Genomic DNA, 25,104 nt, shown 5'->3' with positions numbered 1-25,104 from the left:
GGCTGCGCGGGCCCGGCTCCTCTGTCCACAGAGACGGGAGGCACAGAGAGAGTGCGGGCCCGGCTCCTCTGTCCGCAGAGACGGGAGGCACAGAGAGAGTGCGGGCCCGGCTCCTCTGTCCGCAGAGACTGGGGGTGCAGGCTGCGCGGGCCCGGCTCCTCTGTCCGCAGAGACGGGAGGCACAGAGAGAGAGTGCGGGCCCGGCTCCTCTGTCCGCAGAGACGGGAGGCACAGAGAGAGATTGCAGGCCCGGCTCCTCTGTCCGCAGAGACGGGAGGTGCAGCAGGCTGCGCGGGCCCGGCTCCTCTGTCCACAGAGACGGGAGGCACAGAGAGAGTGCGGGGCCCGGCTCCTCTGTCCGCAGAGACGGGAGGCACAGAGAGAGTGCGGGCCCGGCTCCTCTGTCCGCAGAGACTGGAGGTGCAGGCTGCGCGGGCCCGGCTCCTCTGTCCGCAGAGACGGGAGGCACAGAGAGAGTGCGGGCCCGGCTCCTCTGTCCACAGAGACGGGAGGCACAGAGAGAGTGCGGGCCCGGCTCCTCTGTCCGCAGAGACGGGAGGTGCAGACCGTGCGGGCCCGGCTCCTCTGTCCACAGAGACGGGAGGCACAGAGAGAGTGCGGGCCCGGCTCCTCTGTCCGCAGAGACGGGAGGCACAGAGAGAGTGCGGGCCCGGCTCCTCTGTCCGCAGAGACGGGGGGCAGAGAGAGAGAGTGCGGGCCCGGCTCCTCTGTCCGCAGAGAGGGGGGGCACAGAGAGAGTGCGGGCCCGGCTCCTCTGTCCGTAGAGACTGGAGGTGCAGGCTGCGCGGGCCCGGCTCCTCTGTCCGCAGAGACGGGAGGCACAGAGAGAGAGTGCGGGCCCGGCTCCTCTGTCCGCAGAGACGGGAGGCACAGAGAGAGAGTGCGGGCCCGGCTCCTCTGTCCGCAGAGACTGGAGGTGCAGAGAGAGTGCGGGCCCGGCTCCTCTGTCCGCAGAGACTGGAGGTGCAGGCTGCGCGGGCCCGGCTCCTCTGTCCGCAGAGACGGGAGGCACAGAGAGAGAGTGCGGGCCCGGCTCCTCTGTCCGCAGAGAGGGGAGGTGCAGCAGGCTGCGCGGGCCTGGCTCCTCTGTCCGCAGAGACGGGAGGTGCAGCAGGCTGTGCGGGCCCGGCTCCTCTGTCCGCAGAGACGGGAGGCACAGAGAGAGAGTGCGGGCCCGGCTCCTCTGTCCGCAGAGACGGGAGGCACAGAGAGAGAGTGCGGGCCCGGCTCCTCTGTCCGCAGAGACGGGAGGCACAGAGAGAGAGTGCGGGCCCGGCTCCTCTGTCCGCAGAGACGGGAGGCACAGAGGGAGAGTGCGGGCCCGGCTCCTCTGTCCGCAGAGACGGGAGGCACAGAGAGAGTGCGGGCCCGGCTCCTCTGTCCGCAGAGACTGGAGGTGCAGGCTGCGCGGGCCCGGCTCCTCTGTGCGCAGAGACGGGAGGTGCAGACTATGGAGACTTTCTGGTACATGTAGACATTGTGCAGATAATTTCCTTCTGTAAGCAGACTACAAAATTGGTGGCTGCAGAAGAATTCATGTATTTTGCAACCCATAGATTGTGCAGGTTTTTAACTGAAGCAGCTGGAGTAACCCGTATGAACCCATCAGCAGAATAAATGCCAGGAAATTCATTCATGGGGATTTAACTTTGTTGAGCAGTCACAAAATGCTGTCAGAACAATTTTTTTCCTCTGTAGAAAGTTTCCCTGTGAACACTGTCTCCCAGGCCTGCAGACACACATGGTACGCATGGACCTGCAAACATGCGGGGAGAGAAAATGCTTTCTATGTGGGTAAAGAATGATTTTCAAAAATTTCCCATTCAGCATAGGTAAAAGCAGACATTTCATGATAGACAGTTTTACGTACAGGGAAAGTGGAACACAAGATCAGGGAAGCAAAAGCACAAACCATTATTTCATTAACCCCATCCTCCCCCAGAAACCGCAATAACCCCCCGACCCCCAGCCTCCCCCAGAAACCACAACAACCCCTGACCCCAGCATCCCCCACCCCCAGGGTCCCCGAGAAACCGCTCAGAGCTTCCAACAACCCCGACCCCCATCGTCCCCCCAACCCACACCTCCCCAGAAAGTGTTGCTAGTGCAGCAGTTGTGCTGATGGAGTCACAGCGAGAAAGGTTTGAGGAAGGACTCAGTCAAGCAATGTTGGAAACTCCTTATTTGTTGTTGGCCCTATCAGAATAAAGCTGGGTTATCGGATGTTAAGTAAGGGAAGCTTTCTCTCGTGCAACGAGGTTCAGAGCAGAAGATCTCCATTGCACATTTCTGTATGTAACGTACACCTACAGTACCTGAATGCAATCCTCTTTTAAATCTACTTTCCGAAAAAAACTCAAGACATGGCTTTTCATCCAAGCCTTCCCTGAAACCTAACAGTGCAACAGTTTTAGTCATATAGCTCAATAGACTAAATGTCCGACCCAGCCATTGTATATTCACTCTTGTTCATTCTCCAGTTTTTTTCTGTCCTTTGTTTCCTGGCTACTCTAGCCCCCATGTTTTATTCTCCTTGTTATTTGTATCTGCGCCTCGGCCTTCTTGTTATATGGTTCTGTTAAGTTAACCCCTAAGTTTGATGTAAACCGGCCTGATATGAAGCTTGTCATGAAGTTCGGTATAGAAAAATTTTAAATAAATAATAAATAAAATAAATAAATAAATAAAAATTAAATATTAAGGGAATTTCTTACCTTTCCAAAATCTCGCACTTCAAAGAGATCAAAGGGTTCGAACAGCTCATTCTTGCGCAGGCCAAACTTTTCACAACAGGTAGAAAGGAAAGTCCTGATGTTCTTTAAGCACAGGAACTGAAAATAAGAGGAAACGGGGAATATTTAGTTATGGCCATAGCTTTAGCATGCAGACCTGTGCTCCCTTTAGACGAATCAGGTGGTTGTCTCAAGGGTCAAGATTTGGGGAGGGCTGGCAGGAAAGGCCCAGAGAGGGTGCTGTGCCTGAGCCCGTATCACCAAAGCAAGGTGCGCCATGCTGGCACCGTCAAGGCACCAGCAACCGCCCCTGAGAACAACATGGAAACAGCGCCGCCAATAAAATATTCTGGTCTCTTTCGCCTAGGATGCCGAATACTCCTTATACAGGCCCTGGTAATAAACTGAGGTGCACAGTACACAAGTGAGCTAAAACAGTTTACATACGCAATGTACACAGACTTTAGGCTGCATTTGCAAAGCAGATGAAAATTCACAGACAACATATTCACATCCAGGCCGGTACAGTACAGTGCGTTCGTCTGCTCTCCCGCGGACTTTACTGTATCGCCCGATAGTTAGACCTGCTCCTGAGCACATGGTGATTTAAGTAAACACTTTCCCCATCCTGACTCCACCCCGTCCCCAAAATGCCCCTTTCTGCTGTGAGTAAAGTGAGTTTTGTGTGTACTTTTACCAGCATGATTTACATGCATAAAGTACTTTTGATTATCAGATCCTAAATTGATAGTAAAGAGAACTGACAACAAACAAATAGTAAAATCAGCAAGGTAATATAACAATGAGAGGTTTTATTCATAGGCACAATAGCAGCAAAGGTAAGGCTTCAGCACAGCTCGAAACACCAACTAACACATTTCTTCTGGGATTCCAGACCCAGGACCCAAAAGCTTCCAGGACTATGGCCCCCCACCCCAGGCTAGAGAGGGAACAGAGCTGGGACCCCCAGACCAGACACAGCCTGAGAAACAGGATCTCTAAGCCCAAGAGATCCACTAATGCAGGGGTTCTCAACCCAGATCTTGGAATCCACCTAACCACAATGAATATGCATGAGAATGTGCATGCACTGCCTCCACTGTATGCAAATCTCTCTCATGCATGTTCACTGTGTTCTGAGAATCCCTGCACTAATGTACTGACCCCCCCACTGAACACCACACTACACTGATTCTCTCCACACTGTATCCCCACATCTACTGCCCCCACAATGAATATGCATGAGAATGTGCATGCACTGCCTCCACTATATGCAAATCTCTCATGCATGTTCACTGTGTTCTGAGAATCCCTGCACTAATGTACTCTGACCCCCCCCACTGAACACCACACTACACTGATTCTCTCCACACTGTATCCCCACATCTACTGCCCCCACAATGAATATGCATGAGAATGTGCATGCACTGCCTCCACTGTATGCAAATCTCTCTCATGCATGTTCACTGTGTTCTGAGAATCCCTGCACTAATGTACTCTGACACCCCCTCACTGAACACCACACTACACTGATTCTCTCCACACTGTATCCCCACATCTACTGCCCCCACAATGAATATGCATGAGAATGTGCATGCACTGCCTCCACTGTATGCAAATCTCTCTCATGCATGTTCACTGTGTTCTGAGAATCCCTGCACTAATGTACTCTGACCCCCCCTCACTGAACACCACACTACACTGATTCTCTCCACACTCTATCCCCACATCTACTGCCCCCACAATGAATATGCATGAGAATGTGCATGCACTGCCTCCATTGTATGCAAATCTCTCTCATGCATGTTCACTGTTCTGAGAATCCCTGCACTAATGTACTCTGACCCCCCCCACTGAACACCACACTACACTGATTCTCTCCACACTGTATCCCCACATCTACTGCCCCCACAATGAATATGCATGAGAATGTGCATGCACTGCCTCCATTGTATGCAAATCTCTCATGCATGTTCACTGTGTTCTGAGAATCCCTGCACTAATGTACTCTGACCGCCCCCACTGAACACCACACTACACTGATTCTCTGCACACTGTATCCCCACATCTACTGCCCCCACAATAAATATGCATGAGAATGTGCATGCACTGCCTCCATTGTATGCAAATCTCTCTCATGCATGTTCACTGTGTTCTGAGAATCCCTGCACTAATGTACTCTGACCCCCCCACTGAACACCACACTACACTGATTCTCTCCACACTGTATCCCCACATCTACTGCCCCCACAATGAATATGCATGAGAATGTGCATGCACTGCCTCCACTGTATGCAAATCTCTCTCATGCATGTTCACTGTGTTCTGAGAATCCCTGCACTAATGTACTCTGACCCCCCCCCACTGAACACCACACTACACTGATTCTCTCCACACTGTATCCCCACATCTACTGCCCCCACAATGAATATGCATGAGAATGTGCATGTACTGCCTCCCCTGTATGCAAATCTCTCATGCATGTTCACTGTGTTCTGAGAATCCCTGCACTAATGAACTGACCCCCACCACTGAACACCACACTACACTGATTCTCTCCACACTGTATCCCCATATCTACTGCCCCCACAATGAATATGCATGAGTGTGCATGTACTGCCTCCACTGTATGCAAATCTCTCTCATGCATGTTCACTGTGTTCTGAGAATCCCTGCACTAATGTACTCTGACCCCCCCCCACTGAACACCACACTACACTGATTCTCTCCACACTGTATCCCCACATCTACTGCCCCCACAATGAATATGCATGAGAATGTGCATGCACTGCCTCCACTGTATGCAATTCTCTCTCATGCATGTTCACTGTGTTCTGAGAATCCCTGCACTAATGTACTCTGACCCCCCCACTGAACACCACACTACACTGATTCTCTCCACACTGTATCCCCACATCTACTGCCCCCACAATGAATATGCATGAGAGTGTGCATGCACTGCCTCCACTGTATGCAAATCTCTCTCATGCATGTTCACTGTGTTCTGAGAATCCCTGCACTAATGTACTCTGACCGACCCCCCCCCCCCCCCCCCCCCCCCCCCCCCCCCCCCCCCCCCCACTGAACACCATACTACACTGATTCTCTCCACACTGTATCCCCACATCTACTGCCCCCACCACTGGCTGCTGATTTCAAAGACCCGAGAAGCCAGGTTCTATTGAGTCTCAGGTTTAAACACTGCCACTTTTCAGATATTGATAATATGAAGTCACCCTGAAACAGCCTCCATTCACATAAATCATTGATATGCAATATATGTTTGGAGATCAAAGGTCACAGCTTTATTACAATTCAGTACCCAAACATCCCCCCTAAACCACTCTGGTAGCTTATCCACCACAACCCAGCAAATTAAATCTACCCCTGCCAAAGCCCCCATTCTCAGGTCTGAGCCCGAACCTCACAGCACCTGACATCATCTGGACCTTTGTGACCAGCAGCCACAACAGTAGCACAGATAAAACTACAAAAAGGCAGAGTAGAAGGCTGGGTGGAGGCAGAATTTAAACTCTGGAGGAGGAGGGGGGCCAACTTTGAAATATTGTCCTCATGCATCGGGGCCCAGTTATCTAATTATTTAAAGGTTTTTATATACCCACAACCGTTTGCAGGTTGTATCTCTTTACATAGAATATTTAATAATGAGAGAGAAATTACACGCAATGATTTGATTGCATAGCCTGGTAAGACAAGGTACATAACATTAAGAAGAGACTACATAACTGCTGAAATAAATATATATACACACACAGTTGTCAATTTAAGGGAAGATATAACTTTGTAGAAGGTGATGAATAGGCGTGGAGGGGATTGTCATCTCGAGCAGACAAGTTAGCTAATGGTTTGGGGGCAGTTGGGGCAGTAAATGCATAAAATTGGGGTTGAGGGGTGGGAGGAGGAGGAGAGCGACAGGCGACAAGTGGTGATGGTGGGAATTAGGCATAGGCTAGCTTGAAGAGTCACGTTTTTAATTTCTGTGTGCAGGGTTCAATGCGTGGGTCAGGCGGCATTGAGTTGAGTTCCAGTTGATGGGACCTGCTATTGAGTGCCCTGTCCCTAGTGGAGGATCGTTGAGTGGTTTTAAGAGAGGGAATGTGAAGGGGTCCTTTATAGGCAGAGCTGATTGGTCTGTTGGAGGTGTTGAGGTGGATTGAGTCGTTTAGCCAAGTGATCTGGTTGTGTAAATTCTTGTGTATAAGGGAAAGGGTTTTGTAGAGAATTCTTTAGGAGATCGGGAGCCAGTGGAGGTCTCTAAGGATGGGCGTGATGTGATCGTTTCTACGGGTGTTTAGTATTCAGTTATCCCAGTAACCCTAGAGGAGCCAGCATCACTGCACCCGGTGCATACGGTTACTCCCACCCCGGCCAGGGGGGGGTGCAGGCACATATCTCTGAGGCTGCCCAGGGATCCACATTTTCCCCAAATCTTTTAGCAATGAACTCAGCAGGAGCTACGTTTATTCAGTCAGTCCAGACTAGCCACAAATGCTGCTGAGGAAAACGAATAATTAACTCAGCAGCAGCTGTCTTTACTCTAGCCTCTGCTATACAAAACATTTATTTAAATGGCGGTAGAAGAATCATGAGTGAGAGTTTGCAGGGACTTGGAGGCTTGAGTGCTAGAATGATGGGGATGTCTTAGTGGGTTTAGGCAAGACACTGGGGGGAGGTTATAGGGGCTGCATAAGTGGATTTGGGGGCCAGTGAGGTTAGTTAGTGGATTTAGAGGCACTAGCGAGGTGGCTGGAAAGCATTAGAGATGAATTATAAGTTAAAGGAATTCGGTGGCATACGTTAGCTGATGAGGATCTGTAGCTGGATGGACTGAGGCATTGGAGGGTGTCATAGTGGGAGGGGGGGGCTTAATGGTGCAGGGGCCCCAGATTCAGGTCTCCTGGGTGTGGGGGTCCCATTCTTATGGCTCCTCAAATTGGTATCCCAGGTCTGTGGGTGGCTGATTAATTTTTTTGTAACTTCTTCTAGAAGTAAATGGAAGTTAAAACTTCATCTCAGGTATCGATGTAAAGAAATCAACAGAAAAATAAGATTCAAAAGTGAAGAAATTTTAGTGCACTATGCTGCACTGGAAATCATTTCATATGCTGCTCATTACCATGCATTTGCATGGAAAGTGTATGAAACTAGAACACTGTTTAAAGCCTAGCTTTTAAAAATGAGATTTCCTTAATAGCTTTCCTCTCTGGTCTCTTATATATATATATATATATATATATATATATATATATATATATATATATATATAATATTTTAAGAATGTATTTTGTTTTGATTTTAGTTTTATTCTGTTTTTGTTTTGCGATGATAAATCAGTTTAAATGATTTTTGTATACCGGCATTCATGTTGATACATATCACGTTGGATTACAACATAAATCAAATGTTGGTTACTACATTTGCGTATAAAAGGGAAGATAACTTAAAACGATTCATCTAAAATCTGTCTCAACATAAGCTAAAATATAGAAACTATGGATCCAAGCACATCTTAAAATATAAAACTATAGAACAAAACACCTTAAAAATACAAAATGTAACATTAAAAGGTATATCGCTAAAAATTATAAATAAAAGAAATCAGTCCTTTAGCAATTATGAAAATGAACAAACTAAACTCACTTTTTTACTTCTCCTTTGAATACATGCTTTCTGTGCACTAAACCCCATATTATATCAAGAAGTAAGTTTAAGACCAAAATATGCAGTAAACCAGAAGTAAAGTGTGTTCTAAGCTTAGCACACGAGAAGTATGTTAAAGACCAAAATATGCAGTAAACCAGAAGTAGTGTGTCCTAAGCTTAGCACACTTTATCACATCAACCCTGCCATCTCTCCAACAGCCTCATGACTTCTGGTAAACCATAGAGCCCAGAATAACTCCGTGCATGAGACGAGATCGTTTAACAGTGCTGGAGAGCAAGATAAACTTCTCTGACTTTAAGATACCTGGGGATGTTCAGTGGTATGGCCACATCACTGAATATGCAGGCTAAGTTAGCTGGATATATTTATCTGGCTACCTAAGCTCAGCTGGCTAGCAGCAGAAGATGGGTCCTGTGACAACAGAAAAAGACTCTCACAACCTATCCAAACCAACTAAACAGCTCTAGCAGACCTCTCACAGAAACCATCACCTACAATCCTCAGGGATACTCTTTATCTAACCCCTCACTCCCTCACAGCTAAGGATCCTCTGTGCTTATCCCAGGCTTTACCCCTCACTCCCCCACAGCTAAGGATCCTCTGTGCTTATCCCAGGCTTTACCCCTCACTCTCCCTCACAGCTAAGGATCCTCTGTGCTTATCCCAGGCTTTATCTTTACCCCAAGGAAAGTGAGAGAAGTTTCAGGTAACCATTACCTGGTTAAATAATATTGAAATATTGCCCTGCCTATGCACAATTTATTACAAACAAATAATTAAGAACATGTCATACTGGGTCAGACCAAGGGTCCATCGAGCCCAGCATCCTGTTTCCAACAGTGGCCAATCCAGGCCATAACCTGGCAAGTACCCAAAAACTAAGTCTATTCCATGTTACCGTTGCTAGTAATAGCAGTGGCTATTTTCTAAGTCAACTTAATAACAGGTAAGACTTCTCCTCCAAGAACTTATCCAAACCTTTTTAAACCCAGCTACACTAACTGCACTAACCACATCCCCTGGCAACAAATTCCAGAGCTTAATTGTGCATTGAGTGAAAAAGAACTCAGATTAGTTTTAAATGTGCTACATGCTAACTTCATGGAGTGCCCCCTAGTCCTACTCGTTGAAGACCCTCTATCATATCCCCCCCTCAGCTGTCTCTTCTCCAAGCTGAAAAGTCCTAACCTCTTTAGTCTTTCCTCATAGGGGAGCTGTTCCATTCCCCTAATCATTTTGGTTGCCCTTCTCTGTACCTTCTCCATCACAATTATATCTTTTTTGAGATGCGGCGACCAGAATTGTACACAATATCCAAGGTGGGGTCTCACCATGGAGCGATACAGAGGCATTATGACATTTTCCATTTTATTCACCATTCCCTTCCTAATAATTCCTAACATTGTTTGCTTTCTTGACTGCCACAGCACACTGAGCCGACGATTTCAATGTATTATCCACTAAGCCATTTAGATCTTTCCTAGGTGGGAACTCCTAATTAAATACTTCAATATCAGTAATATAACTTTACCTGGGTGTTTGTTTTTAGATGCTATTCAAATATATATTGCACACAATTTCAACATATATTCTCTTCCTTTGCATTTTGTATTTGGTGCATAAATAAAAATAGGTTAAATAACTTGGGTGGCAAGAGAAATTGAAACTGCATGCTTCAGATCCTAGCAGCATTCAGCACAGGCAGTGTCTCTGGAAAAAGCCCTCGTGCTTTGAGAGTTGCAGCTTTTCTTGCCTTCCAGTATTAATTGTCCACAAAAGCTGCCTGTATCCATCTCCCCTGGATGGACATAGACAGAGATCATCTGAAGGTCTTGCATGTCACAGCTCTGGGAAAGCCCCAGACTATGACACAGGATCCCGAGTGTGAGGAAGTTCTGTGCTACTCACTTCCTCTGTCACTTACCCCAGAGAGCTGAGCAAGACACAAAAGCTCCCTACACTGCCTCTTTCCATTACTCTGTGTAGTTACTGCAGTGCTTTCTGAGCTAAACATGCAATGGCACTGGAGACCCAGGCCCAGCGTGGCAGTCCCACAGGGCAAGACATTGTCACTAGGCAGCTCCAGAATATAAAATTCAAACTGATAGACCCCAGAGGTTTTAAACTCAGTTTTTGCTAAGGTGAGGAAGGATAATGTTATCTTCTCTCTCTGAGCCTACAGAGAAGGTCTTACTGCTATATAAATCATGTGCACTCAGCAACATTAACCCTCTCCCTCCCCCAACATCCCAAGCATATGCTTGTCCCTTACTTCCTGTCTTACTACATGCACAGTATATATATCCAGAGCCCCACCTCTGTCAAATATAATATACAATATACCTTAACAGAATCCCCTCTACCATATACAGAAAGAATTACACACAGGACAACTCCTGTCATATACACAGAGAACCACCTGCTCCATATTCTCTGCACACAGCAGCACAATATATCCAGTGTACAGAGACCCACCTCTGCCAAATATAATATACAATATACCTTAACAGAATCCCCACTACCATATACAGAAAGAATAACACACAGGACACCTCCTGTCATATACACAGAGAACCACCTCTTCCATATTCACTGTTCTCTGCACACAGCAGCACATATATCCAGTGTACAGAGCCCCACCTCTGTCAAATATAATATACAATATACCTTAACAGAATCCCCACTACCATATACAGAAAGAATTACACACAGGACAACTCCTATCATATACACAGAGAACCACCTGCTCCATATTCCCTGCACACAGCAGCACATATATCCAGTGTACAGAGCCCCACCTCTGTCATATATAATATACAATATACCTTAACAGAATCCCCACTACCATATACAGAAAGAATTACACACAGGACAACTCCTGTCATATACATAGAGAACCACCTCTTCCATATTCATTATATTCTACACTCACTTCTTCCCTTCTCTCCATCACCCAATGCATTATCACCACCACCTACCCTCTCCCTCCAACTCCTGGCATTATCATCCCCTTCTCTCTCCACCTTCTCACCCCTATCATCATCATCACTACCATCATCTTCCCTTTCCTTCTACCTCTCTCCCCCCACATCCCGGCATCATCTTCCCTCTCTCCCTCCCTCCATCATTACCACCTTCCTTTTCCCTCTACCTCACTCTCACTTGCTGGAAGCATCACCATCTCTCTCCCTCCCCGCTATCATGTTTTCCCCTCTACCCCTCTCTCCCACCACCATCACCTTTCCCCTCCACCTGGCATGGTCACTTCTCTCCACTTCCTCACTCCTGGAATCACCACTTCTTTCCTTCTATCCCTCCCCCTCGCTCCCATCTCCTGGCATCATCTTTCCTCTCCCTCCATCCCTCTCCCCCACCCACTCACATCATCATGACCTTTCCCTATCCCTTCCACCCCGCCCCCCACCATCCTCATCCTCCATTTCCTTCCACCTGGCATCTCCTTCACCCCTTGGCATCATCAACTTTCCCACTGCCTCCACCCCTAGCATCATCTCCATCCCTTGCCCTTCACCTCTCTCTCCACCCCCCACCCCCACCCCAGTCACCTTCTCTTCCTGTTCCCTCCACTCCCTGGAAAAACTCTCCCTCACTTCCTGGCATCATCACCTTCTCTCTTTCCATTCCTCTCCCACACCACCATCATCTTCCCCACCCCCTGTCAACACTTTCTCTTCCCTTTCCTTCCACCCCCTGGCATCACCTCCCTCAACCTCACTCCCTGACATTGTCTTCCCTTGCCCTCTATCTCTCCTCCTCACCTCTGAAGCCTCATGTTCCCTCTCCCCCATCTCCTGGCATCAGCTTCCCTTCTCTCTCCCCCCCCCACACCCAGTGGCACGTTCAGCTGTCCCTTCCCCTCCCTACCCTAATCCTTGAACAGCAAAAGTCTGGGAGCAGACTTACCAAGTGCTGCTTCTTCCACCTGTCCCAACTTCCCTCTGCAGTCTGAAGTGCATGGGGCCAGCAGGTCTCACAAGTCCACAGAGCCCCACGCAGCTTTCATTGCAAAGAGAAAGCAGAAGCAGCTGCAGATAAATGCTGCTCTCAAATGCCCCTTGCTGGTGGGAGGACATCCTGCAGGCCAGGAGGGAAACAGTAAATGAGACTGCAGCCGTGGCACGGTAGTGAGCCGCCGCACACCTGCGCTTCAGCCACAGTAGTGAGCCGCCGCACACCTGCGCTTCAGCCACGGTAGTGAGCCGCCGCACACCTGCGCTTCAGGCATGGTAGCGAGCCGCCGCACACCTGCGCTTCAGGCATGGTAGCGAGCCGCCGCACACCTGCGCTTCAGCCACGGCACGGTAGCGAGCCGCCGCACACCTGCGCTTCAGCCACGGCACGGTAGCCGCCGCACACCTGCGCTTCAGCCACAGTAGTGAGCCACCGCACACCTGCACTTCAGCCACGGTAGTGAGCCGCCGCACACCTGCGCTTCAGGCACGGTAGCGAGCCGCCGCACACCTGCGCTTCAGCCACGGCACGGTAGCGAGCCGCCGCACACCTGCGCTTCAGCCACGGCACGGTAGCGAACCGCTGCACACCTGCACTTCAGCCACGGCCTTCACTATACTTTGAACCCACAGCATATCTGGTGTGCAGTGGCCCGACTCTGTCATATATAATATAGCATATACCTTCGATTCCCTTCTGCCATATATAGAAAACCTAAGGCACGACAACATCTGTCATATACACACAGAAACAGCTCTTCCATATTCAATCTACTGTGATCACACAGCACATATATTCTGTGTACAGAGGCCCACCTGTGTGAAATGTAATGCAGAATATACTGTAACAGAATCTGCTCTGCCATATACAGGAAATCTGACACAGAACAGCCTCTGTTATACACACCTAGAACCACCTCTTCCAGTCACTGCACATATATTCTGTGTAGAGAGACCCACCTGTGTGAAATGTAATGCAGAATATACTGTAACAGAATCTGCTCTGCCATATACAGGAAATCTGACACAGAACAGCCTCTGTCATATACACCTAGAACCTCCTCTTCCATATTCACTGCACATATATTCTGTGAAGAGACCCACCTGTGTGAAATGTAATGCAGAATATACTGTAACAGAATCTGCTCTGCCATATACAGGAAATCTGACACAGAACAGCCTTTGTCATACACACCTAGAATCACTTCTTCCATATTCACTGCACATATATTCTGTGTACAGAGACCCACCTGTGTGAAATGTAATGCAGAATATACTGTAACAGAATCTGCTCTGCCATATACAGGAAATCTGACACAGAACAGCCTCTGTCACACACCTAGAACCACCTCTTCCATATTCACTGCACATATAATCTGTGTAGAGACCCACCTGTGTGAAATGTAATGCAGAATATACTGTAACAGAATCTGCTCTGCCATATACAGGAAATCTGACACAGAGAACAACCTCTGTCATATACACCTAGAACCACCTCTTCCATATTCACTGCACATATATTCTGTGTAGAGAGACCCACCTGTGTGAAATGTAATGCAGAATATACTGTAACAGAATCTGCTCTGCCATATACAGGAAATCTGACACAGAGAACAACCTCTGACATATACACCTAGAACCACCTCTTCCATATTCACTGCACATATAATCTGTGTACAGAGGCCCACCTGTGTGAAGTGTAATGTAGAGTATACTGTAACAGAATCTGCTCTGCCATATACAGGAAATCTGACACAGAATAGCCTCTGTCATATACACCTAGAACCACCTCTTCCATATTCACTGCACATATATTCTGTGTAGAGAGACCCACCTGTGTGAAATGTAATGCAGAATATACTGTAACAGAATCTGCTCTGCCATATACAGGAAATCTGACACAGAACAGCCTCTGTCATATACACCTAGAACCACCTCTTCCATATTCACTGCACATATATTCTGTGTAGAGAGACCCACCTGTGTGAAATGTAATGCAGAATATACTGTAACAGAATCTGCTCTGCCATATACAGGAAATCTGACAGAGAACAACCTCTGTCATATATAAATTCTTCACAAGTGTCTCACCATCATCCATAAAACCATTTACAACAGAACACCCATTGATTTACACTACCCACTCAGAAGCATACAAGGCCTCGCTACACCCCCCCCCCCCCCCCCCCCCAGCCAAATCCACCCATCTCTCATCCACCAAAGATGGAGCCTTCTCGACAGCGGCTCCAACCATCTGGAACTCCATGCCCCCAGAGCTTAGACAAGAAGAACCTTGCAGACTGACATTCAGAAAGAAACTCAAGACTTGGCTGTTTCTACAAGCCTTCCCTGATCTATAACCGCCCCAACTATAACAAATCGCCAAGGTTCTCCAGTCGACGTACCACATCCCTGACCTGCCTTCTGACTATACATTAATTAGTCCCGAGTTTTATGAACTGACACCATTTAGTCAGGAACATATGATATTATTACAGCCCCGAGTATATGATATTTACATATTTGAAATAATCCAGTCCTGACTACGTTTTAATATAATCCTGAATATGACTAGATATTATTTATTTCTGAGTTAGCCATGTCTCTGGCTCTTCCTCCTCCCAGTTCATGTGCCCCTGTTTTATTGTAACTTTTGTTCACTTGTTCTCTCTTCGCCTATTGTTCATGTTGATGTTAATGTTTTTGCACCATTGTTTCTTGAAAACCGATATGATTGGTATCATGAATGTCGATATAAAAAAGCCCTAAATAAATAAAATATACACCTAGAACCACCTCTTCCATATTCACTGCACATATAATCTGTGTACAGAGGCCCACCTGTGTGAAGTGTAATGTAGAATATACTGTAACAGAATCTGCTCTGCCATATACAGGAAATCTGACACAGAACAGCCTCTGTCATATACACCTAGAACCACCTCTTCCATATTCACTGCACATATATTCTGTGTAGAGACCCACCTGTGTGAAGTGTAATGTAGAGTATACTGTAACAGAATCTGCTCTGCCATATACAGGAAATCTGACACAGAATAGCCTGTCATACACCTAGAACCACCTCTTCCATATTCACTGCACATATATTCTGTGTAGAGACCCACCTGTGTGAAGTGTAATGTAGAATATACTGTAACAGAATCTGCTCTGCCATATACAGGAAATCTGACACAGAACAGCCTCTGTCATATACACCTAGAACCACCTCTTCCATATTCACTGCACATATAATCTGTGTAGAGACCCACCTGTGTGAAGTGTAATGTAGAGTATACTGTAACAGAATCTGCTCTGCCATATACAGGAAATCTGACACAGAATAGCCTGTCATACACCTAGAACCACCTCTTCCATATTCACTGCACATATATTCTGTGTAGAGAGACCCACCTGTGTGAAATGTAATGCAGAATATACTGTAACAGAATCTGCTCTGCCATATACAGGAAATCTGACACAGAACAGCCTCTGTCATATACACCTAGAACCACCTCTTCCATATTCACTGCACATATATTCTGTGTAGAGAGACCCACCTGTGTGAAATGTAATGCAGAATATACTGTAACAGAATCTGCTCTGCCATAGACAGGAAATCTGACACAGAGAACAACCTCTGTCATATACACCTAGAACCACCTCTTCCATATTCACTGCACATATATTCTGTGAAGAGACCCACCTGTGTGAAATGTAATGCAGAATATACTGTAACAGAATCTGCTCTGCCATGGACAGGAAATCTGACACAGAGAACAACCTCTGTCATATACACCTAGAACCTCCTCTTCCATATTCACTGCACATATATTCTGTGTACAGAGGCCCACCTGTGTGAAGTGTAATATAGAATATACTGTAACAGAATCTGCTATGCCATATACAGGAAATCTGACAGAACAACCTCTGACATATACACCTAGAACCACCTCTTCCATATTCACTGCACATATAATCTGTGTACAGAGGCCCACCTGTGTGAAGTGTAATGTAGAGTATACTGTAACAGAATCTGCTCTGCCATATACAGGAAATCTGACACAGAACAGCCTCTGTCATATACACCTAGAACCACCTCTTCCATATTCACTGCACATATATTCTGTGTAGAGAGACCCACCTGTGTGAAATGTAATGCAGAATATACTGTAACAGAATCTGCTCTGCCATATACAGGAAATCTGACAGAGAACAACCTCTGTCATATATAAATTCTTCACAAGTGTCTCACCATCATCCATAAAACCATTTACAACAGAACACCCATTGATTTACACTACCCACTCACGCTGCACTTCTCTTCTAGACCCATCAGAGAAGCATACAAGGCCTCACTACACCCCCCCCCCCAGCCAAATCCACCCATCTCTCATCCACCAAAGATGGAGCCTTCTCGACAGCGGCTCCAACCATCTGGAACTCCATGCCCCCAGATCTTAGACAAGAACCTTGCAGACTGACATTCAGAAAGAAACTCAAGACATGGCTATTTCTACAAGCCTTCCCTGATCTATAACCGCCCCAACTATAACAAATCGCCAAGGTTCTCCAGTCGACGTACCACATCCCTGACCTGGCTTCTGACTATACATTAATTAGTCCCGAGTTTTATGAACTGACACTACTTAGTCATGAACATTTGATATTATTACAGCCCCGAGTATATGATATTTACATATTTGAAATAATCCAGTCCTGACTACGTTTTAATATAATCCTGAATATGACTAGATATTATTTATTTCTGAGTTAGCCATGTCTCTGGCTCTTCCTTCTCCCAGTTCATGTGCCCCTGTTTTATTGTAACTTTTGTTCACTTGTTCTCTCTTCGCCTATTGTTCATGTTGATGTTAATGTTTTTGCACCATTGTTTCTTGAAAACCGATATGATTGGTATCATGAATGTCGATATAAAAAAGCCCTAAATAAATAAAATATACACCTAGAACCACCTCTTCCATATTCACTGCACATATAATCTGTGTGGAGGCCCACCTGTGTGAAGTGTAATGTAGAATATACTGTAACAGAATCTGCTCTGCCATAGACAGGAAATCTGACAGAACAACCTCTGTCATATACACCTAGAACCACCTCTTCCATATTCACTGCACATATATTCTGTGTACAGAGGCCCACCTGTGTGAAGTGTAATGTAGAATATACTGTAACAGAATCTGCTATGCCATATACAGGAAATCTGACAGAACAACCTCTGACATATACACCTAGAACCACCTCTTCCATATTCACTGCACATATAATCTGTGTACAGAGGCCCACCTGTGTGAAGTGTAATGTAGAATATACTGTAACAGAATCTGCTCTGCCATATACAGGAAATCTGACACAGAACAGCCTCTGTCACACACCTAGAACCACCTCTTCCATATTCACTGCACATATAATCTGTGTAGAGACCCACCTGTGTGAAATGTAATGCAGAATATACTGTAACAGAATCTGCTCTGCCATATACAGGAAATCTGACAGAACAACCTCTGACATATACACCTAGAACCACCTCTTCCATATTCACTGCACATATAATCTGTGTAGAGAGACCCACCTGTGTGAAATGTAATGTAGAATATACTGTAACCGAATCTGCTATGCCATATACAGGAAATCTGACACAGAACAGCCTCTGTCATATACACCTAGAACCACCTCTTCCATATTCACTGCACATATATTCTGTGTAGAGACCCACCTGTGTGAAATGTAATGTAGAATATACTGTAACAGAATCTGCTCTGCCATATACAGGAAATCTGACACAGAACAGCCTGTCATACACCTAGAACCACCTCTTCCATATTCACTGCACATATATTCTGTGTAGAGAGACCCACCTGTGTGAAATGTAATGTAGAATATACTGTAACAGAATCTGCTCTGCCATATACAGGAAATCTGACACAGAATAGCCTGTCATACACCTAGAACCACCTCTTCCATATTCACTGCACATATAATCTGTGTACAGAGGCCCACCTGTGTGAAATGTAATGTAGAATATACTGTAACAGAATCTGCTCTTCCATATACAGGAAATCTGACACAGAACAGCCTCTGTCATATACACCTAGAACCACCTCTTCCATATTCACTGCACATATATTCTGTGTAGAGAGACCCACCTGTGTGAAGTGTAATGTAGAATATACTGTAACAGAATCTGCTCTGCCATATACAGGAAATCTGACACAGAATAGCCTGTCATACACCTAGAACCACCTCTTCCATATTCACTGCACATATAATCTGTGTACAGAGGCCCACCTGTGTGAAATGTAATGCAGAATATACTGTAACAGAATCTGCTCTGCCATACACAGGAAATCTGACACAGAGAACCTCTGACATGTGTACCTATTATCTAGAACCTCCTTTTCTATATTCACTCTACTGTGCATACTCTGTACAAATTACTCCACATACAATTGTTGCAACCATCCCTTCCCAACGGCTTCACTCCGCCTACCTTTCTTTCTTTGCACCTCCTCTCGCTATGGATGGATGCCTGGCTGCCGCAGCGTCTGCCTGCTGTCCTCTCCGGCGTCACCTCCCGCCATGCTCCGCTTGCACCATAGGGGGTGTGCGCCACGCAGCCCTTCTTATTTCCTACTTGGCGCGAACCTCCGGGGCGTCCCCCCTGATGACGTCATGATGCCCGGATATTTAAGGCGTACAATGTTTGCTAGCCTTTGAGTTAGCAAGGATAATCTTACGGATGGGATTCGCTCTCCGTACCCAGCTACTCTGCCTCTCTAATTTCTATTGGACTCTCTAACGGTAACGGGGTACCCGCTCCTCAGGGGCCTCACTTGCTTTTCAGGTCGCTGTCAGGAAACCGGTACTCGCTTCTCGAGGGCCCATGTTCCCTGACTCTCTGCCTGCTCCTACTTTCTCTTCTGCCTGGAAGGATTTGCTATCTTCAACACCAGTGAGTACTACCATCTTCACTTTGGAGCTGTTCCCTGGAACCAGGTACTCGCTCCTCGAGATCCTGCCTCCGTTCTAGCCCTAGTGCCATCTCCTACGTGGAACCGCTGTGTGAGTACATTACCTTCAAGCCTCTCAGCTCTCAGGGATCAGGTACTCGCTCCTCGAGATCCTGCCTCCGTTCCAGCCCTGGTGCCTTCTCCTACGTGGAACCGCTGTGTGAGTACATTACCTTCAAGCCTCTCAGCTCTCAGGGATCAGGTACTCGCTCCTCGAGGGCCTGCCTCCATTCCAGCCCTGGTGCCATCTCCTACGTGGAACCGCTGTGTGAGTACATTACCTTTAGGCCTCTCAGCTCTCAGGGATCAGGTACTCGCTCCTCGAGGGCCTGCCTCCGTTCCAGCCCTGGTGCCATCTCCTACGTGGAACCACTGTGAGTACATCACCTTCAAGCCTCTCAGGGATCAGGTACTCGCTCCTCGAGGGCCTGCCTCCGTTCCAGCCCTAGTGCCATCTCCTACGTCCTTCAAGCCTCTCAGGGATCAGGTACTCGCTCCTCGAGGGCCTGCTCTCCCTATCCTGGGGTTCTCCATTCTGGGGCTTTGTGCATATTCCACTGTACTCATTATTCTCAATTCTTTTCACTTCAGCACTGCTACTGGAGGAGTCGCTGTTCCAGCACCTGAGGGATATGAGCCCAGCTGGGCTATTCCAGTTGCTCACTACTGCCACCTCTGGTGGCTTCCTTACACAGTCTAATAAAAGATCAATCTCTGTGTTTGTGAGTCCTAAGCTGAGCCTGACCTGTGGCCCCTTATGGAACTTCCCCCTGTGGGCGTGCTCAGCTGCCACAGTGTCCAAGGGTCCACCCAAACCTCAGTTTACAACAACATTATAGTGCGTGCCTACTCTACTCTGGAATCAGTCATTATCCTTTTTTTGTACTAAGATCTCCCAGCTGTATGAGTTGCACTGTGTAAAGAAGCCCACGCCTTACCTTTTTTCTTGTTAGGTTCATTTTCTAGCTATGTCATCCTACAACCTACCATCTCCCCCAAATTATAGCAGAGAGCCCCCCCCCCCCCCCCAAAGAGTTCAGCCATCCCTTCGTGCTGACTGACCCTGCCACTTCTCCCTGGGAGCTCCACAGTGGCACTGCTGCTCTGTGCAAACTACCTTTGTCTTTTGTACCATTCTACTTAAATAAATCGGTTTCCTTGTCTTCTCCACCATCCAGGCCCACCCCACCTCTCCCACTCCTCTGCTCTTCCCATCATTCTTTGAATCGGGCCCAAGTAAGCTTGAATTATGTCAAACAGAATGTGAAAGCAGATAAAGAGCCTTAGGCCCATCTAGGCTACGCAGTATATTTCCTTGTGCAATGTCCATCACCTCAGTCAATCTCTGGTTTTTCCCTCACTTCACAGCTATAGATTCTCTGCTTATTCCAGGATCACTTGTGGCCCTCACTCCACTGAAAGGCTCTTCCATTCATCCACCACTCTTCCCATAAAGAGAGACGTCAACCCCTCCGTCCACCACTCTTCCCATAAAGAGACCTCAACGCCTTCCCCCCTTGTATATACAATATATCCACTCAGCCACCTCTGGCATATACAGTATATGCCATACACTAAGAATCCCTTCTATCATAGACAACTATGAGAAGATGGAGCTTGATGGGCCTTTGATGTTCTTTCAATCTAACAAATGAGTATAGTGTATAAAATCAAGCATTAAAAGTAGTGCCCTGGAGATCTGTACTAGGATTTTTGTACTGTTTAACATTCAGAAATAATCTGGATAAAGGAGTAATGAGAGATGATACAATTTGCAGATGGCACAAAATTATTCAAAGTTGTTAAAACACAAGTGGAATGTGAGGAATTGCAGGAGAATCTTACGAGACTGGGAAACTGGGAATGTAACGGGCAGGCGAAATTTAATGTGAAAGTGATGCACATAGAGAAAAATAATGCAAACTATGGGTACACAATATTAAGTTTCATATTAGGAGTCACCATCCAGGAAAAGCATCTTTGAGTCCTTGAAGACAATATACGTTGAAATCCTAAGCTCAGTGTGTGGCGGCAGTCAGAAACGCTAATAGAACTCTAGGAATTATTAGTAAAGAAATGGAGAATAAGAGAGAATATCATAATACTCACTCTCTCCATGGTGCGACCACATCTTGAGTACTGTGCACAGCTCCAATCACCCTATCTCAAAAAAGATATAGCAGAACAGGAAAAGGTGCAAAGTATGTTCCCTGCGAGGAAAGGCTAAACAGGCTAGGGCTATGACAGAAGTGGACAGGGAAACGAAGGCTGCTTATTAATATTTGCCCTTTACAATAGTGCAAAGACTAGGGGTCAGCCCATGAAACTTACGGGCAGCAGATTTAAAAGAAATCTGAGTGTTTTTTCACTCAATGCACAATCAAGCTCTGCCGTGTGTTGCAGGAGGGTTGAGGTCCAGGCATAGCACAGCAGCATTTAGAAGGGAAAGCCATCGCCTAGGAATGAGCAACAAGGACTGGGATGTGCCGTGTGCTTGTGACCCAAACTGGCCCCTGTTGGCGAGAGGATGCTGGGCCCTGTATATTTCATGATCTCTGTCATCTGTAATGTAATCCCTCTGTCACATATATTACACACAGACCCACCGATCCCAAGACTCACAACCCTGTCCTGGGGCCACCACAGAATGAATATGCAAGAGGTACATTTGTATGTATTGGAGGCTCAGTCTATGCAGATTTCTCTCGGTTTAAGAAACCCTGACCTTTCACCTGCACCACACCACACCAGGCCCATGCAGATTAACTCTATAACTTACAATTGAAGCAGGGATGTGAGCAGTCAACCCAAGTCTGCTCCTTTGGTTCTGCTCTTAAGAGGTCTGACGATCTCTGGTCATCTCTCTCCCTGCCACATAAGTGCCTTTGCCAATGTTTTAGGTCCTTATAACCTCCACGGAAAGTCTATTCCAGGTGTCCTGCACCTTCTCTCTCCAGCTTCCCATGGTGAAGCCTGGTGCTGGAATTTTTCATTGTATGGCTCATACTTCCTTCTCATACTTTGCAGAAGCTGGCCTGATATTCCAATGTTTACATCACCTTTAACTCTTTCAGTCTCTGTGTATCACATACACTGAGCATTCGGATATAGCCACAAATTGCAATTCTCCCTCTCAGCATTGCTGAAAGTGTGCATGGTGGTACTCGTAGCTACATTACCCACCTGCATTCCTGGTGCTGTGTTTAGGTTGGAGGAATTAAATTGTGAAGACTGCATTTTCAAATATACTAATTATTTTCCATACAAAAAGTAGGTGGATGAGTCTGTGCATACCCTAACCCTGGCAGGTGGACGAGCCTGTGCGAACCCTGGCAGGTGGACGAGCCTGTGCGTACCCTAACCCTGGCAGGTGGATGAGCCTGTGCGTACCCTAACCCTGGCAGTTGGACGAGCCTGTGCGTACCCTAACCCTGGCAGGTGGATGAGCCTGTGCGTACCCTAACCCTGGCAGGTGGATGAGCCTGTGCGTACCCTAACCCTGGCAGTTGGACGAGCCTGTGCGTACCCTAACCCTGGCAGATGGACGAGCCTGTGCGTACCCTAACCCTGGCAGGTGGATGAGCCTGTGCGAACCCTGACCCTGGCAGGTGGATGAGCCTGTGCGAACCCTGACCCTGGCAGGTGGATGAGCCTGTGCGAACCCTGACCCTGGCAGGTGGATGAGCCTGTGCGTACCCTAACCCTGAAAACGTTAACATGAAAGTAGATGCATTGTGTACTTTGTACTGGTGCAAAGCCCATGAGGGAAATGCATCTGTGAACTTGTCCCAGTGCAAGAGATTTGAATATTAACCCCTTAGTAACTTTCCTGCACCTTCTCCGTGTCTATTTATAGAGGGAATCGAGGTGGAATTTCACCAGAGCCCTGTAGAAAGGGATTACCCTGTCTGTAACACTCATAGCATGCATCTTTATGCACAAGTATTTTATTATCTTTCTCCACTATCCTGTCACACTGACATAAAGGCATGCAAATGTGTGTGCATACACATCCACAGTACAATATAGTGTGCATCTACCTGTCAGACTGCACAATATACTGTACACATACATCCCACCATTGGAATCCTATTCCTTACTGTGCTGTATTTATTGCAAAAACTTCTGTCCCCAATTTAAACATCCATAACACACAGGCGTACAAACTCCTATATCCTATACATACAAAGATAAAACATATGCTTATGCACAAAAAAGCACAAATGCCTTGATATTCATTACGCACATACATACACACAATCATGTACAAGCACACTCCCTCACAGACAACACACCTTCCACTCTCACTTCAGACAAGTACACTCCATCTCACACTCACACCCACTGTCTTCACAGACAGGCACACTTCAAATACTCACTCCCTCATGCAATCTCTTCATACACACAATTCTTCACACACACTCCTTCACAGATGCACACCTTAAGAACATAAGAAATTGCCATGCTGGGTCAGACCAAGGGTCCATCAAGCCCAGCATCCTGTTTCCAACAGAGGCCAAACCAAGCCACAAGAACCTGGCAATTACCTTCACAGAATCACACCAACATTCCCTCACCGACTCATGCCTTCACATACACTTCTTCAGACAAGCATACTCCTTCACACACACACACTCTCCCCTCACACCTTCACACACACACACTCCCCTCACACACTCACACCTTCACACACACACTCCCCTCACACACTCACACCTTCACACACACACGCTCCCCTCACACACTCACACCTTCACACACACACGCTCCCCTCACACACTCATGCCTTCACATACACGTCTTCAGACAAGCATACTCCTTCTCACAGTCACATCTTCAAACAAATACACTCCCTCACAGAGAAGCATACTCCTTCACATACTTACTCAATGCTTTCATACACACGCCTTCACACACACACACACCCCTCACAGACTCACGCCTACACACACACGCTCCCCTCACAGACTCACGCCTTCACACACTCCAACTCCCTCAGACTCACGCCTTCACACACACTCCAACTCCCTCAGACTCACGCCTTCACACACACTCCAACTCCCTCAGACTCACGCCTTCACACACACTCCAACTCCCTCACAGACCAGCACACTCTCTCTTTCCATTTCTCTGTTAAACCTTGACACTGTCTCTTTAGTTTCTTCATCCTTACTCTGAGTCTCAGCATTATTACACTTTGGAAGCACAGAATGATGAAAATTGATACATGCAAGAAATATAACAGCCAAAATTGTTCTCTGTTTAAATAAAAAGGTGTTATGCAAGCTGTGATGCCTTTCTTGTATCTCTCTCTCTGCCCAGACATTTGCTCCCCCCCTGACATGTCAGTGGCCAAGACGAGACTCACCTGGGACATCTGGGGACGGAGGTTAATCTCCTTCAGGTTGACTGCATGAGGTAACAAGTTATTCAGGAGCTGACAGAGCAACACTCCATCTCGTAGGGCCTGGGCCAGGTCACACACTTGTGCTGTGCTCCACGTTACACGGTGACTGGGAGGCAGGACACGGCACTGGATCAGCCAGTGAGCACACTGTCTCCACAACTCCATCTGCAAACCTAGTCCCGGATCAGTGGCTCTGCAGACGGCTCCCTCCCCAAGCCTCTCGCTCTCTGTCTCTGAGAAGAAATGGAGTTCCTTCCTCT

General features: G+C 47.0%; 1 protein-coding gene across 1 annotated transcript in view; it reads right to left on the bottom strand.

Moving 5' to 3' along the window:
* The window catches only part of LOC115080416 (proto-oncogene vav-like), a 54,840-nt gene extending 29,736 nt beyond the window's left edge, over nt 1-25,104 (bottom strand). Inside the window, exons 1-2 of the mRNA XM_029584557.1 lie at nt 24,806-25,104; nt 2,736-2,852 (exon numbers count right to left, since the gene is read on the bottom strand). Coding sequence (XP_029440417.1) covers nt 2,736-2,852; nt 24,806-25,009 — 321 coding nt within the window. The 5' untranslated portion in view covers nt 25,010-25,104. The remainder of the gene's footprint in view (nt 1-2,735; nt 2,853-24,805) is intronic.

This window comes from Rhinatrema bivittatum, chromosome 19 (genome assembly GCF_901001135.1).
Source record: "Rhinatrema bivittatum chromosome 19, aRhiBiv1.1, whole genome shotgun sequence".
Lineage (NCBI taxonomy): Eukaryota > Metazoa > Chordata > Amphibia > Gymnophiona > Rhinatrematidae > Rhinatrema > Rhinatrema bivittatum.
This window is presented reverse-complemented; position numbering and strand designations above follow the sequence as displayed.